The sequence below is a fragment of the Lynx rufus genome, unplaced genomic scaffold (assembly GCF_022079265.1).
Source record: "Lynx rufus isolate CCGP_SWC_20201006 ecotype Redwood Valley unplaced genomic scaffold, mLynRuf1.p SCAF_2, whole genome shotgun sequence".
NCBI classification, from domain to species: domain Eukaryota; kingdom Metazoa; phylum Chordata; class Mammalia; order Carnivora; family Felidae; genus Lynx; species Lynx rufus.
This window is the reverse complement of record NW_025814834.1, coordinates 143,903,333-143,919,568: the sequence shown is the minus strand read 5'-3', so window position 1 is coordinate 143,919,568 and position 16,236 is coordinate 143,903,333. Positions and strand designations below refer to the sequence as shown.

The following is a 16,236-nucleotide window of genomic DNA, read 5'->3' as shown; positions in this document are numbered from 1 at the left end:
GCAAGACTCAAAGACAGTGGTTATCAGGATATATTGTTTAACAAATACATCATGCCCCCCTACACTCAAAAGGGACAGAGTCAAACATACAATTGTATGAAATATCATTGGATCACTTCTACTTCTATGGGCTTCCTGGAAAAACTGACATGAAACATGTAAAACAAATACTTAAAGGAACAGTTTAATCTTAATGCTTTGGTTTTATCTTACAGATGATTTAATATGCAATATTTAATTAGTATTACTAAATACTAAATATTAAATTTTATTTAGTGTACTAAATGCTAAATTTGGTAATAAATTCACTCGATCATTTCTGAAAACCAACAATATCAAGTTCAAACTATCAAGGTCCAGCATAAAATGAAATTAATGACCTGTCAAAGATAATCATTCAGTAATTATGTACTGCAGAAATGCTTTCCGAAGAACATCAATGATCAAAATTAATTAAAAATAAAGTTAACTTTTAAAAACTGCTAAGAAGTTTAATATATATAGGGGTGCCTGGGTGGCTCAGTTAAGCATGTGACTTCAGCTAAGGTCATGATATCACAGCTCAAGTGTTTGAGCCCGCGTTGGACTCTGTACTGACAGCTCAGAGACGGGAGCCTGCTTCAAATTCTGTGTCTCCCTCTCTCTCTGCACCTCCCCCACTCATGCTCTTTCTCTCCTTCAAAAATAAACAAACATTTGAAAAAAGTTTAATATATGTATGTATGTGTGTGTGTGTGTATATATATTATTGCTAAATAAGAATGGCATATCACTATAACAATAGCATTAAAAATCACTAAAAATTATATGAAACATTAAACACAAGTCCATGAAGCTGGAATGATACAAGAGTCCATCGTGAATGAGTAAAAGAGATTAGAGAGGAAGAAAGAGAAAAGTCTCTTTACAGAGGAACATTAGCTAATAAGTATAGAAAAAATGAGAAAATATGAAAATCACCTTTTGGAAACTCAGTCAGTAGATGCTAAAACTATCACGTACAAGGTGAATAGAGGACAAGAGACTTATTTGGTACCAAAGTATTTTCCAATAGATTACTTAATAGTCGCAAAGAAGAAACCTTATCTTTACAAGGCAGAGAGTCTGTGGTAACCAAACAGCAAGGTAATCAATCTTGGTATTACTAATAGTGGGAACAACTTATGTTATGTGCTTCCTGACTCAAAGCAAAGTCACATTACCTATCATCTAGATGTTAAAACTGTTTAACTGAATCTAATTAAAGGAAATATAACACCATGAAGAACAGCTCCAGAATATAAGACAACTTGGCTGTATCAGTCAGAAGTCAAGGTTACCCCTAACATTGATTACTGTTTCTTCTCTACTGTTTCTTCTCTCTTTAGTCTAGAGAGAAAGTTTATCAGCCTAGAAAGAAGTTTATCAACTTTATTAATGATTTTGAAGAATGAGCATTTGGTTTCATGGATTTTCTCTATTTTTGTTTTGTGCTGTTTTCAATTACACTGGTTTCTACTCTTTTTATTTCTTATTCTTTCTACCTGCTTTAGGTTGAATTTCCTCTTCTAGGTCTAGTTTCTTAACCTTAGAATATTGGTTTGAGACTTATTTCCTTTCCTAATATAAGCATTCAATGCTATAAGTTTTCCACTTATAAGTTTTTCCACTGCTTTAGGTGAATCCTACAAATTTTGATAATGTTGTGTCTTCATTTTCATTTAATTCAGTATGTTCTAATTTCCTTTGAGATTTTTCTGACACATGGATAAAAATGCATTAACTTCCAAACATTTGGGGGATTTTCCAGATATCTATTATTAATTTCTAACTGAATGCTGTTAGTCAAAGAAGATACCTAGTATGATTCCATTTACTCTAAATTTTATGGCCCAGAATATGATCTATCTTTGTAAATGTTCTACGTGAACTTGAAAATAATATGTATTCTGCTGTTATTAGGTGAAATGTTCCATAAATGCCAAGTAGGTCAAGTTAGTTGATAATGTTGCATAGTTCTTCTACACCCATACAGATATTCCAGTTACTCATTTCATCAATTACTGAGACACAGAAGTACTGAAGACTCCAACTACAACTGTGGATTTGTCCACTTCACCTTTCAGTTCTACCAGTTCAGCTTTACACTCCTCTGTTGTTAGGAGCACACGTGTTAGGAAACATACACTCCTAAATATATACAATCCTAATTAAGATTGTTAGGTCTTTGTGAACTGACCCTACTACTACCAGGAAATCTTTGTTCTAGGAACTATTCCTTGTTCTGAAGTCTACTTTATGTGATATTAATACAGACACTCCAGCTTTCTTCTGCTCAGTGTTTGCATGGTACATTTTTTCATATTTTTATACTTTTCCCCCAATTGTATTTAGTATATTGTGTACAACAGTTATAGGCAGACCATCCTTAATCCTTCACTCTTGAAAATTCACTTGAGGGAGAGTCACCCTCATTAGCTATTATGCCATATACATTTCCAATTTCTGTCTCAATGCAACCACAACTCTTGATAAAAACAAGCCCAACCCCAGCCCTGAGGGAGCTCTCAATCTTCTCAGGCTCCTCATACAAGTTAGCTCACTTGCTTCTGGTCCTACCCTGACCTTAACGAATGGGTTCCAGCGCTGGGATGTTATACATTCTCCCGAATTCCCACCTTCTACTGCAACCATTCAAACTAAGTGTGTTATTTTCTTGAGACTTCTACCTTCATTTCCATAGTCTCTTTTTCTTCATAGAATTTATTGAGGCAAAATCCAAATAAGTATTTTAAAGTGAACAATTCAGTGACATTTAGGACATTCAAAATGTTGTGCAACTACCAATTCTATCTAGTTCTAAAATACTTCCATCAGTCCAAGTAAAACCTCTTACCTATCAAGCAGTTTCTCACTCCTTTCCCACACAAACCTTCTGGCAAATACCAATTTGCCTTCTATCTCTATGGATTTATCTAGTCTGGATATTTCATAAAAATGGAATCATACAATATGTGATCTTTGTGTCTGGCTTCTTTCACTTAGCTTAAGATTTTGGAGTTTCATCCATAGTATAGCATGTATAAGTATTTTATTCCTTTCTGTGGCTGAGTAATACTTCATTGTGTGCATATACCACAATTTGTTTATCCATTCAATGATAGACCTTTGGGCTATATCCATTTTATGAACAGTGTTGCTACAAATATGTGTACACATGATTGTTTTAAATAGCAGTTTTCCATTCTTTTGGGTATACACCTAGAAATTGAACTGTGGGTCACATGATAATTCTACATTTAACTTTTTGAGGAACCACTAATTTCCACAGCAGCTGTTTCTCGATCTCCTTGCCAACATTTGTTATTTTCCGGCTTTTTATTATAGCTATCTTAGTGAGTGTGACACAGTATCTCATCATGATACTGATCTGCATTTCCCTAATGACTAATAATGATATTGAGTGTCCTGTTATATACTTGTCCATTTGTATATCTTCTTTGGAGAAAGGTCTATTTAACTCCTTTTTTCATTAAAAAAATTTTTTATTGAGGCACAATTGACATATATCAGTTGTGTGAATGTAATGATTCACTATTTATGTTTTGAAATGATCACCATGCTAAGTCTAGTTAGTATCTGTCACCATATGGTTACACAATTTTTCTCGTGTTGAGAACTCTTAAGACTTACTCTCTTAGCTTTTAAATATGCAATAACTGGGGCGCCTGGGTGGCGCAGTCGGTTAAGCGTCCGACTTCAGCCAGGTGACGATCTCACGGTCCGTGAGTTCGAGCCCCGCGTCGGGCTCTGGGCTGATGGCTCAGAGCCTGGAGCCTGTTTCAGATTCTGTGTCTCCCTCTCTCTCTGCCCCTCCCCCGTTCATGCTCTGTCTCTCTCTGTCCCAAAAATAAACGTGGAAAAAAAAAAAATTAAAAATAAATAAATAAATAAATAAATAAATATGCAATAACTACGGTCACCATGATGTATATTAAATCCCCATAACTCAATTGTAACTGGGAATTTATAACTTTTGACTGCTCTTCATCTCATTTCACCTTCCCTCTCCCCACCTCTGACAACCACCAATCTGTTCTCTTTATGAGTTTTGTTTTTTTTTTTTAAGATTCCACCTATAAGTGAGATCACAAGGTATTTGTCTATTATTTGTTTCTTTTAGCATAATGTCCTCAAGGTCCATTCATGTTGTTGTAAATGTCAAGATTTCATTCTTTTTCTGTAGCTGAAAAATATTCCTGTTTAGGGGCGCCTGGGTGGCTTGGTCGGTTAAGCGTCCGACTTTGGCTCAGGTCATGATCTCACGGTGCGTGAGTTCAAGCCCCGCGTCGGGCTCTGTGCTGACAGCTCAGAGCCTGGAGCCTGTTTCAGATTCTGTGTCTCCCTCTCTCTCTGCCCCTCCCCTGTTCATGCTCTGTCTCTCTCTGTCTCAAAAATAAACGTTAAAAAAAATTTAAAAAAATATTCCTGTTTATACACACACATACATACACTATTATCTTTGTTCATTCATTTTTCAATAGACACTTCCATGTCTTGGTAACTGTAAATAATGTTGCAATCCTTTGCTCATTTTTAAATTGTGTTGTCTATCCACAATTTGGCTATTGTTGAGAGTGCTGCTATAAACATTGGGGTACAAGTGCCCCTATGCATCAGTACTCCTGTATCCCTTGGGTAAATTCCTAGCAGTGCTATTGCTGGGTCATAGGGTAGGTCTATTTTTAATTTTCTGAGGAACCTCCACACTACTTTCCAGAGCGGCTGCACCAATTTGCATTCCCACCAACAGTGCAAGAGAGTTCCTGTTTCTCCACATCCTCTCCAGCATCTATAGTCTCCTGATTTGTTCATTTTGGCCACTCTGACTGGCGTGAGGTGACATCTATCTGAGTGTGGTTTTGATTTGTATTTCCCTGATAAGGAGCGACGTTGAACATCTTTTCATGTGCCTGTTGGCCATCCGGATGTCTTCTTTAGAGAAGTTTCTATTCATGTTTTCTGCCCATTTCTTCACTGGGTTATTTGTTTTTCGGGTGTGGAGTTTCGTGAGCTCTTTATAGATTTTGGATACTAGCCCTTTGTCCGATATGTCATTTGCAAATATCTTTTCCCATTCCGTTGCTTGCCTTTTAGTTTTGTTGGTTGTTTCCTTTGCTGTGCAGAAGCTTTTTATCTTCATAAGGTCCCAGTAGTTCATTTTTGCTTTTAATTCCCTTGCCTTTGGGGATGTGTCGAGTAAGAGATTGCTATGGCTGAGGTCAGAGAGGTCTTTTCCTGCTTTCTCCTCTAGGGTTTTGATGGTTTCCTGTCTCACATTCAGGTCCTTTAGCCTAAATGTCCATCAACTGATGAATGGATAAAGAAGTTGTGGTTTATATACACAATGGAATACTACGTGGCAATGAGAAAGAATGAAATATGGCCTTTTGTAGCAACGTGGATGGAACTGGAGAGTGTGATGCTAAGTGAAATAAGCCATACAGAGAAAGACAGATACCATATGGTTTCACTCTTATGTGGATCCTGAGAAACTTAACAGAAACCCATGGGGGAGGGGAAGGAAAAAAAAAAAAGAGGTTAGAGTGGAAGAGAGCCAAAGCATAAGAGACTGTTAAAAACTGAGAACTGAGGGTTGATGCGGGGTGGGAGGGAGGGAAGGGTGGGTGATGGGTATTGAGGAGGGCATCTTTTGGGATGAGCACTGGGTGTTGTATGGAAACTAATTTGACAATAAATTTCATATATTGAAAAAAAATAAAAATAAAAAAAATAAATCGTGTTGTCTTTTTGTTGAGTTCTAAGAGTTCTTTATATATATTCTGGATGCTAAACTCTGATCAAATACATGATTTGCATGTATTTTATACCATTCTGTGTGTTGCCCTTCCGTTTTCTGGATAATGCCCTTTGATGCCCAAAAGGTTTTAATTTTGATGGAGTCGAATTTACATGTTTCCTTTTGTTGCCCATGCTTTTGGTATCCAAGAATCTCTTGCCAAATTGCAGGTTATAAAGATTTATCCATGTGTTCTAAGATTGTTACAGTTTTAAAATCATAGAAGAGTTATTTTAAAACTATAAAATTTCTATGAAGATCATTGATCATTTTGAGGGTTTTTTAAAATTTTTTTTTAACATTTATTATTGAGAGACAGAGAGAGACAGAGCATGAGCAGGGGAGGGGCAGACAGAGAAAGAGACACAGAATCTGAAGCAGGCTCCAGGCTCCAAGCTGTCAGCACAAAGCCCGACACAGGGCTCAAACTCACAAACCACAAGATCATGACCTGAGACAGAGTCGAACACTTAACCGACTGAGCCACCCAGGCACCCCTTGAGTTTATTTTTATATATGGTATGTGGTAGGGGTGGGTCCCAGTTCATTCTTTTTCATGAGGGTATACAGTTCTGCCAGCACGATTAGTCAAAGAGACTATTCTTTACTCATGGAATGGCCTTGGCACCCATGTCAAAAATCAACTGGCCATAGATGTATGGGTTTATTTCTAGACTGTCAAAATTTCTATTCCATTGATCTATATGTCTATCTTCATAACAGTAGCATATTGTTTTGAGTACTCTAGGATTGTAGTAAATTTTCAAATTGGGAAGTTTGAATCCTTCAACTCTTCTAAGACTATTTTCAATATTTAGGGCTCCTTGCAGTTCCATGTGAATTTTAGGATTGCTTTCCCATTTCTGCAAAAGATTGTTAGAAATTTGATAGGATTGATTAGAACTGAATTTGTAGATCATATTGGGTAGTGTTGATATCTTAACACTATTAAGTCTTCCAATCCATAAACATGGGATGTCTTTCAATTTATTTATGTCTTCAGTTTCTTTCATCAATAGTTAAATAAACAAGGACTCACAGTTTTCAATGTGAGTTTTTCATCTTCTTTGTTAAATTTATTCCTCGGTACCACAATGAAATATCACCTCCAATTACTGGATGGCTATTACTAAAAAATAAGAAACCAAAAGCAAAACAAGACAAAACAGAAAATAACAAGAGTTGGTGAGGATGTGGAGAAATTTATTAGAACCCTTGTACATTGCTGGTGGGAATGTAAAATGGTACAGCCATTGTGGATAATACTTTGGTGTTTGCTCAAAAAGTTAAGCATAGAATTACCACATGATCCAGGACCTTCACTTCTAGGTATATATGCCAAATGATTAAAAACAGGGATTCATGGCACAAAAACAGACACACAGACCAATGGAATAGAATAGAAACCCCAGAACTAGACCCACAAACGTATGGCCAACTCATCTTTGACAAAGCAGGAAAGAACATCCAATGGAAAAAAGACAGCCTCTTTAACAAATGGTGCTGGGAGAACTGGACAGCAACATGCAGAAGGTTGAAACTAGACCACTTTCTCACACCATTTACAAAAATAAACTCAAAATGGATAAAGGACCTAAATGTGAGACAGGAAACCATCAGAACCTTAGAGGAGAAAGCAGGAAAAGACCTCTCTGACCTCAGCCGTAGCAATCTCTTACTCGACACATCCCCAAAGGCAAGGGAATTAAAAGCAAAAGTGAATTACTGGGACCTTATGAAGATAAAAAGCTTCTGCACAGCCAAGGAAACAACCAACAAAACTAAAAGGCAACCAACGGAATGGGAAAAGATATTTGCAAATGACATATCGGACAAAGGGCTAGTATCTAAAATCTATAAAGAGCTCACCAAACTCCACACACGAAAAACAAATAACCCAGTGAAGAAATGGGCAGAAAACATGAATAGACACTTCTCTAAAGAAGACATCCAGATGGCCAACAGGCACATGAAAAGATGTTCAGCGTCGCTCCTTATCAGGGAAATACAAATCAAAACCACACTCAGGTATTACCTCACGCCAGTCAGAGTGGCCAAAATGAACAAATCAGGAGACTATAGATGCTGGAGAGGATGTGGAGAAACGGGAACCCTCTTGCACTGTTGGTGGGAATGCAAATTGGTGCAGCCGCTCTGGAAAGCAGTGTGGAGGTTCCTCAGAAAATTAAAAATAGACCTACCCTATGACCCAGCAATAGCACTGCTAGGAATCTACCCAAGGGATACAGGAGTACTGATGCATAGGGGCACTTGTACCCCAATGTTCATAGCAGCACTCTCAACAATAGCCAAATTATGGAAAGAGCCTAAATGTCCATCAACTGATGAATGGATAAAGAAATTGTGGTTTATATACACAATGGAATACTACGTGGCAATGAGAAAAAATGAAATATGGCCTTTTGTAGCAACGTGGATGGAACTGGAGAGTGTGATGCTAAGTGAAATAAGCCATACAGAGAAAGACAGATACCATATGGTTTCACTCTTATGTGGATCCTGAGAAACTTAACAGGAACCCATGGAGGAGGGGAAGGTAAAAAAAAAAAAAGGACGTTAGAGTGGGAGAGAGCCAAAGCATAAGAGACTGTTAAAAACTGAGAACAAACTGAGGGTTGATGGGGGGTGGGAGGGAGGGGCGGGTGGGTGATGGGTATTGAGGAGGGCACCTTTTGGGATGAGCACTGGGTGTTGTATGGAAACCAATTTGTCAATAAACTTCATATAAAAAAAAAAAATAAATAAAAAAAATAAAAAAAATAAAAAAATAAAAACAGGGATTCAGGGGCGCCTGGGTGGCGCAGTCGGTTAAGTGTCCGACTTCAGCCAGGTCACGATCTCGCGGTCCATGAGTTCGAGCCCCGCGTCGGGCTCTGAGCTGATGGCTCAGAGCCTGGAGCCTGTTTCCCATTCTGTGTCTCCCTCTCTCTCTGCCCCTCCCCCGTTCATGCTCTGTCTCTCTCTGTCCCAAAAATAAATAAACGTTGAAAAAAAAAAATTTTTTAAAAAACAGGGATTCAAACAAATACTTGTATGTTAATGATCACAGCAGCATTGTTTATAATAGCCAAAAGGTCAAAAATCAAAATGACCATCAACAGACAAAACAAAATGCAGTATAAACATAAAATGGAGTATTATTCAGCCACAGTAAAAACTACCTAATTCTTACATATGCTACAACCAGGATGAACCCTGAAGAAACACAAAAGGATAATTATTGTATGATTCCACTTACGTAACATACCTAGAAGAGGTGAATCCATACAAGACAGAAAGTAGAATACAGTTTACCAGGGGAAGGAAAAGGGGGGAACTATTTTTTAATAGGTACAACGCTTCTGTTGGGGTGATGAAAAAGTTCAAGAAATAAATGGCAGTTATTGTTCCAGAGCATTATAAATGTACTATTCACATAAATGGAAAATATTATGTTGTATTTTATCACAAAGAAAATAATTGCCAAAAAGAAAAAAAAGTGAGGGGATATGCTAACTGAAAGAAGCCAGACACAAAAGCTTCATACCTTATGATTCCACTTATATGACATCCTAAAAAAGGCAAAACTACAGTGACAGCACAACAGGTGCTGGAGGTGGAGAGGTGAACTGCAAAGAGACATGAGGGAAATTTTGGGGGTGATAGAAATATTCTATATTTTGACTGTGGTGATGGTTATACAACTAGATATTTACCAAAATACATCAAATTATACAATTAAAATTTGATGAATTTTATTGCATGTAAATTATACTTCAATAAAGTTCATTTAAAAAGTTAAAGAGAGGGGTGTGGGGGAGAGGGGAAAGTGGGTGATGGGCATTGAGGAGGGCACCTGTTAGGATGAACACTGGGTGTTGTATCGAAACACCTAATTGACAATAAATTATATATTAAAAAATAGTAGGGGCGCCTGGGTGGCGCAGTCGGTTAAGCGTCCGACTTCAGCCAGGTCACGATCTCGCGGTCTGTGAGTTCGAGCCCCGCGTCGGGCTCTGGGCTGATGGCTCGGAGCCTGGAGCCTGTTTCCGATTCTGTGTCTCCCTCTCTCTGTGGCCCTCCCCCATTCATGCTCTGTCTCTCTCTGTCCCAAAAATAAATAAACGTTGAAAAAAAAAATTTTTTTTAAAAAATAGTAAAAATAAATAAATAAATAATAAAAAGTTAAAGAGAGGGGTGCCTGGTTGGGTCAGTTGGTTAACCGTCCAACTCTTGGTTTCAGCTCAGGCCATGGTCTGATAGTTCTTGGGATCTAGTCCCATGTAGGGCTCCACACTGACAGCATGCAGCCCGCTTGGGATTCTCTCTCTGCCCCTCCCTGGCTCACACATGTGCATGATAAATAAATACACTTTAAAAAAAAAGTTAGATGAGACAGTCTAACCCTATGTAATCATTTTAGAGAAAAAAGAAATTGAGTCCTTGAGTATCAAAGGTCACATAATTAGCATAAGAGGACTAGAATTAGTCCCATAAATGAAATCCAAAGCTCTTTATATCAATAAAATGACACTATTGATAGTAGAGAGTGATGATGGTAGATGATTATATCGATTTAATACCTCCTGCTAGAATACAGATTTGAAACCTTTATTCCAAGTTTTGAAGAATTCATTAAGTTACATTGGAAGGCTGTGATCAAAACATGTGACAACAAATGTTCACTTTCTGCCAGTAGTATACTCACTACTACTTTGCAAAGCAACTACTCCAATGAGTAAGTTTTTATATCCCTGGATCTTAAACACATTCTGCCCTCTGAAGCAATATCAAAAATGGCTAATCACTTTTCCATAAGATAACCTCTCAAATACTTTTTTTTTAATGTTTATTTATTTATTTTGAGAGACACAGATAAAGTGAGGAGGGCCAAGTGAGAGGGAGACAGAGAATCCCAAGAAGGCTCCACAGCTGTCAGTGCAGAGTCAGACACAGGGCTCAAACTCACGAACTGTGAGATCATGACCTGAGCTGGAACAAGAGTCAGAGGCTTATACAACTGAGCCACCAGGTGCCCCAATACTTTTTTTTTTTTTAGTGTTTATTTATTTTTGAGAGTGAGCAAGCAGAGGAGGGGCAAAGAGAGAGGAGGAGAGAGGATCCAATGTGGGCTCTGTGCTGACTGCAGGAAACCCAATGCAGGGCTTGAACCCACAAACCATGAGATCATGACCTGAGCCAAAGTTGGATACTCAATCAAGCCACCCAGGTGCCCCTGAGATACTTTCAAATGACTATATCTATGATGTTCTTTTAAGTCTTCTTTAGTGCAGTCTAAAAATATCCCAAGCTGCCACAGTCTTTCCTACACTGGCCATAATACAATGTGTAGACATTTCACACAAGTCTCCGTATTCAAACTAGACACAACACTACAAATTTTCTGCAAGCTACTTAGAATTAAATTGGGTCATTACAGGGGTGCCTGGGTGGCTCAGTCGGTTGAGCGGCCGACTTCGGCTCAGGTCATGATTTTGCGGTCCGTGAGTTCGAGCCCCGCGTCAGGCCCTGTGCTGACAGCTCAGAGCCTGGAGCCTGTTTCGGATTCTGTGTCTCCCTCTCTCTCTGGCCCTCCCCCGTTCATGCTCTGTCTCTGTCTCAAAAATAAATAAACGTTAAAAAAAAAATTAAAAAAAAATTGGGTCTTATATTTCTAAGAAGACTACTTGGGATGGGGCAGGGGGTGGGTGGCAGATAAATCATATTACATTATTGGCTAATTCCCCATTTCCTGTCAATTAAAATTTCTAAGTCTTTTGTTATAGAAAGCCATCACTAAGACTTCTCTCTGAATTTTAAACTTAAGGGCAAGGCAATAGATTTCTGTGAAATACCCTTTTATTTTAGTTACTTATTCTGAATATACTTTAAATATTTTAGAATATTGATTGATTATACAACATACTGGCAACATTTCTGAAATATTTTATGTGTAAAATTCTTAAACGTACCTTGTATATAAGGATTTAGGTAACATTAAAACACTTGGCTGGGGCGCCTGGGTAGCTCAGTCGGTTAAGTGTTCAACTCTTGGTTTTGGATCAGGTCATGATCTCTCATGGTCTTGTAAGTTCGAGCCCTGCATTGGGCTCTCCACGGGCAGTGAGGAGCCTGCTTGGGATTCTCTCTCACTCCCTCTCTGTCGGCCCCTTCCCACTCGCACAGTCTTTGTCTCTCTCAAAATAAATAAATAAACTTAGAAAGAGAGAGAGAGAGAGAGAGAGAGAGGGAGGGAGAGAGAGAGAGAAAGAGAGAGAGAGAGAGAGAGAGAGAAAGAAAGAAAGAAAGAAAGAAAGAAAGAAAGAAAGAAAGAAAGAAAGAGAGAGAAAGAAAGGAAACAAGCAAGCAAGCATCAATTTAGGAGACAAAAACCTCTGACATCTCTTTGCTTTAACATGAATAACCTCTTGATATGGTTAATCACCTAGAAAACCACTTAAGTTTACTATTTTATCTAAACTTGGCTAGAAAGATAAGATGGGAGTGCCAAATAACTCTTTAATGTTTTTATTTATTTGGGGGGGGGTGGGTGAGGAGCAGAAAGAGAGGGAGACAAAAGAATCCAAAGCAGACTGCAAGCTCCCAGCTGTCAGCTCAGCACTGGGCCTGACTCGCGCTCAAACTCATGAACCATGAGATCATGACCTGAGCTGAAGTTGGATGCTTAACCAACTGAGCCATGCAGGTGCCCTCAAATAACCTTTAAAACTGCACTTATGGAACAGTTTTTGTTTATTGCAGAAACAAAGTTAGTTTGTAATGACTTAAACACAGTAAATTCCCTTTTAGTGAATAAAAGTTATTTTTCTAATTGTTCACAAACCAGATGTCTAGGAATTTTTAATGAAGCATCACCAAGGTCATTGGTTGTCTTTTCAGGTATCTAGCCATTATTACTAAATGTTAAGAACTATATTTTGCCTGCCTCAAAGCCTTTAGTGTATCTTACTTTCTAAAATCCTTTAAAGAATATTCTTATCATTTTGCAAAGTATTTTAATATCTAGGGATATGCATGCACTCTGCTTTGAAGTTGGAAATTTAACCAAGGCTCTGTTTCTTTCACCTGTTTTGTGGATCACTGCTTTATGGGTCTTTTTTTTTTTTTTTTTTTGAGAGAGAGAGAGAGAGAGAGAGAGAGAGAGAGAGAGAGAGAAAGAAAGAGAAATTAATTGAGAGAACAGGAGAGAGGGGCTGAAGTGAGAGAGAAAATCTTAACCAGGCTCCATGCTCAGTGCAGAGCCTGACTCGGGTCTTGATGCCATGACCCTGGGATCATGACCTGAGCTGAAATCGAGTCAGACACCCAACCAACTGAACAACCCAGGTGCTCTGTTTTACATTTTATTCCAGTTTAGAAGAATAACTGCCAAGTGAGAAAAAAATGGAAACAAAATCAAAATAGAGGCCTGCTTTCTACTGGTCATATTTTAGCTTCACAATGAGAGTTGATTTTGTCCTTGAAACAACAAAAAGATTCTTTTGTTACATTTTCAAAAGCTTCAGTTCATTCTGACTATTTTTGCTCGCCCACTTTACTTTCTTCGTTATAAACCAAATCCTGATTTTTATGTCCTATAGGTCTCAACATTTGAAAACCTATGCAAAAAAACTAGTAATCCATGATTCTAATGTTTTAGGACTGTAGCTTATGCTAATTGCAAACATAATACTTACTATCTTTCCTTGAAACAAAATCACATTACACTAATAACTCAGTTCAATTTAATCCCCAAAAGGAACCTTCAATTCTGTTTTATCTATTTTTATGCTTTGATACTGACATTTCATACAAAGGCAGAACTATTTGAGTTCCCTACTTTTTAGTATCCTTTTATCATTTTTCTATTCATTTTTCTAAACCATCTTCATTAACATAACAGAAAAAATAATTTTATGTTATTATGGTTTTTTTCAACTGCCTATATCTTCTTTTTGCTTTTAGTTTTCTGATATTTGTAGCCAGTTGATGATGGTATTTCTTAATTTTATTGAATAAAAGTAATGTCCAACTTTGAAGTCCTTCTATTTGCCTTCTAGACCCATATAGAGTTCTAAATTTAACACAACTTTTTCTGCCCACTCCTGTTACAATCCGACTCCTAAGAACAGAAAACTGAAACAAGAAATAGTATCTTTTCAAAAATAAACAGCTGGCTTTTCTTTTTAGCCCTCATCTCCTTAAGACCACAGCAGTCTGAATTTGAGAATGGAAAATGATGTCTAAGTTGCAAAAGATACCTGAGAATAGCTGTACAATGAGTAGTTGTTCAATATACCCTAAATTAGTTAACATATTTTTTTAATTCATTTTTTTTTTACTTTGAAATTTCTCTCCTCTTGAAAATATGTAAGCATATACCTTAATTCCTAATTTGACGTCCTGATGTAGGAAGTTAAGGCTACAGTTTTTCACAAGACAGAAATCCCCACATTATCAAAACTTTAAATGAGATAATTACACATATTCTCCACGTTGGGTGATATTTCATCTGCACCACTAACAAGAACTAGGTGGAATTAAGATTCAAAACTTTCCTGTGGCAAAATACCAGTATGAAACAGATTTCTAAAAACTAAAAAGTAGGTATGACAAACATCATTTTCTGTGACTTAAAATATAATGTAAGAAATGAAAATATTACCTATTTCTAAAAAAACTGTGTAGACAGAAAAAGACGTTAGAATGAAGAGTCTCTAGACCACAGTAAGACCCTTAAGTATTACAGAGTATAAAAATGATTAAGAATTCAATTAAAGTAGAAAACAAAATTACTTAAAACAGGGGCACAGAAGTTGTGCTTAAAAAAAAAAAAATTAAAGGGAAGGGGATGAGAATGGTGAGAATAGTGAGAAAAAGCACTACCAGACTCCTTACCCATTGTTGTTGGTGCTGGAGCTTCCTGATGGTATTTTCAGCTTGCTCCAGTTTAGCACTGGCCTCATCACTCTGCTGTTTGATGGTGGCCAACTCCCGTTTTATGAGGTAGTTTTCCTCAGCCTCCTGGGCTCTTGTCACTTGTCCCTTAGGACATAATTTGTGTGTGTGTAAAGCAATTTAGGACAGATTCAAGAAAGACTGCCTTTGTGAGGTTTAGTTATTTACTGTGACATGTTAAAAAAAAAAAAAATCACCTCAAACAACCTAAGTAGAACAGCCTAAGTAATTATTAACCAGCAGCTCATTATCGCTCCAGCAAATTTTGGGAAACTAAATAAGAAAATTCATCTGATAATCTTAAGAATAATTCTTTCAGTCAATAAAAATTCAATTCATGCAATATTACTGAGTTGCACATGCAGAACTAAAACTTTCAATGAATAGTAGTTAATTTCACAGAATCCACTGATTGCCATTTTGAAATAAATACTTTAAAATAAGGTTAGCTTTAAAACGTGCAAAAGGTATCTAATAAACCAAGATAATGCACCGTTATCAAAAATTAAGTTTATGCACATAATATACTGTCCCAAAAAATTATTGCTAGGAAAAATGCATGTAAAATTGCATGCATTAAAATGTGATTTTCTAGGTTTAGGGCTTCCCTTAGAAGTAAAGTTAGAGAAAATGCTAAACGAAAAAAACTATACCTGTATCAATCTATCTGCCAAGGAAGCACTTTCCTACAAAAGGAAAAATTCAGATAGAAATTTAAGAGAAAGAAATCAAATAAAGGTGCATAAAATTAGGAATAAGAAGAAACAAAGCATACCCAAATTCCATCTACTTTTCATTGTAATTAAAATGAACATATAGATTTGACATTAAAGCTATTTTTTACTGTGTGTGGTGTCATCCTTAATTCTTAAGAAAAATATATCAAAATGAGGACAGACCACAGAAAACCATATGCTTCTAGAAGACCAACACAAATACCAAGAAGTTTTTCATCATTTGAGACAAGCAAATGGCTTCTTTTAAAGCATACTTTTAAGTTCTATGTTTGGAATCAGCCATATTGTCAAACCACTTAGAAGAAAGGGAGAAGGAATTTGAGTATGCAATTCCACTTATAAAGTGTGACAGCAATTTGTACAACAGCAACTTCCAAAGAAGCAAAGCAAGGAAAATATGACAAATGAAATTAATGAGCTCAACTTAATAAATTCTAGCAAAAACTGAGAAAGTAAACATTTAGGTTATAGAATTTAACTGAAACCTAAGTATTTCTAGAATTCCAAGTGCTAAAGGACACACCTAGGCCATGTAAGCCGGTAGAAAGGTACTTAATTTTCTAAAGTAAAATCCAAACTTAATACTTTCTTATAGCACCTTTATCTTTCTGAAGGTTCAATGAAATAAAAATACTTTCTCTGTGAAAATATCTCACTCCAAAGTAAAATACCACCTAGGAAAACATATTTTAGTATAAACTG

The 16,236-nt window shown here is 36.9% G+C and overlaps 1 protein-coding gene across 1 annotated transcript in view; it reads right to left on the bottom strand.

The window, feature by feature from the left end:
- EVI5 (ecotropic viral integration site 5) overlaps window positions 1-16,236 on the bottom strand; it is a 240,691-nt gene that overhangs the window by 104,148 nt on the left and 120,307 nt on the right. The window contains exons 12-13 of the mRNA XM_047086056.1: window positions 15,451-15,483; window positions 14,738-14,884 (exon numbers count right to left, since the gene is read on the bottom strand). Of these exons, the coding sequence (XP_046942012.1) occupies window positions 14,738-14,884; window positions 15,451-15,483 (180 nt within the window). The remainder of the gene's footprint in view (window positions 1-14,737; window positions 14,885-15,450; window positions 15,484-16,236) is intronic.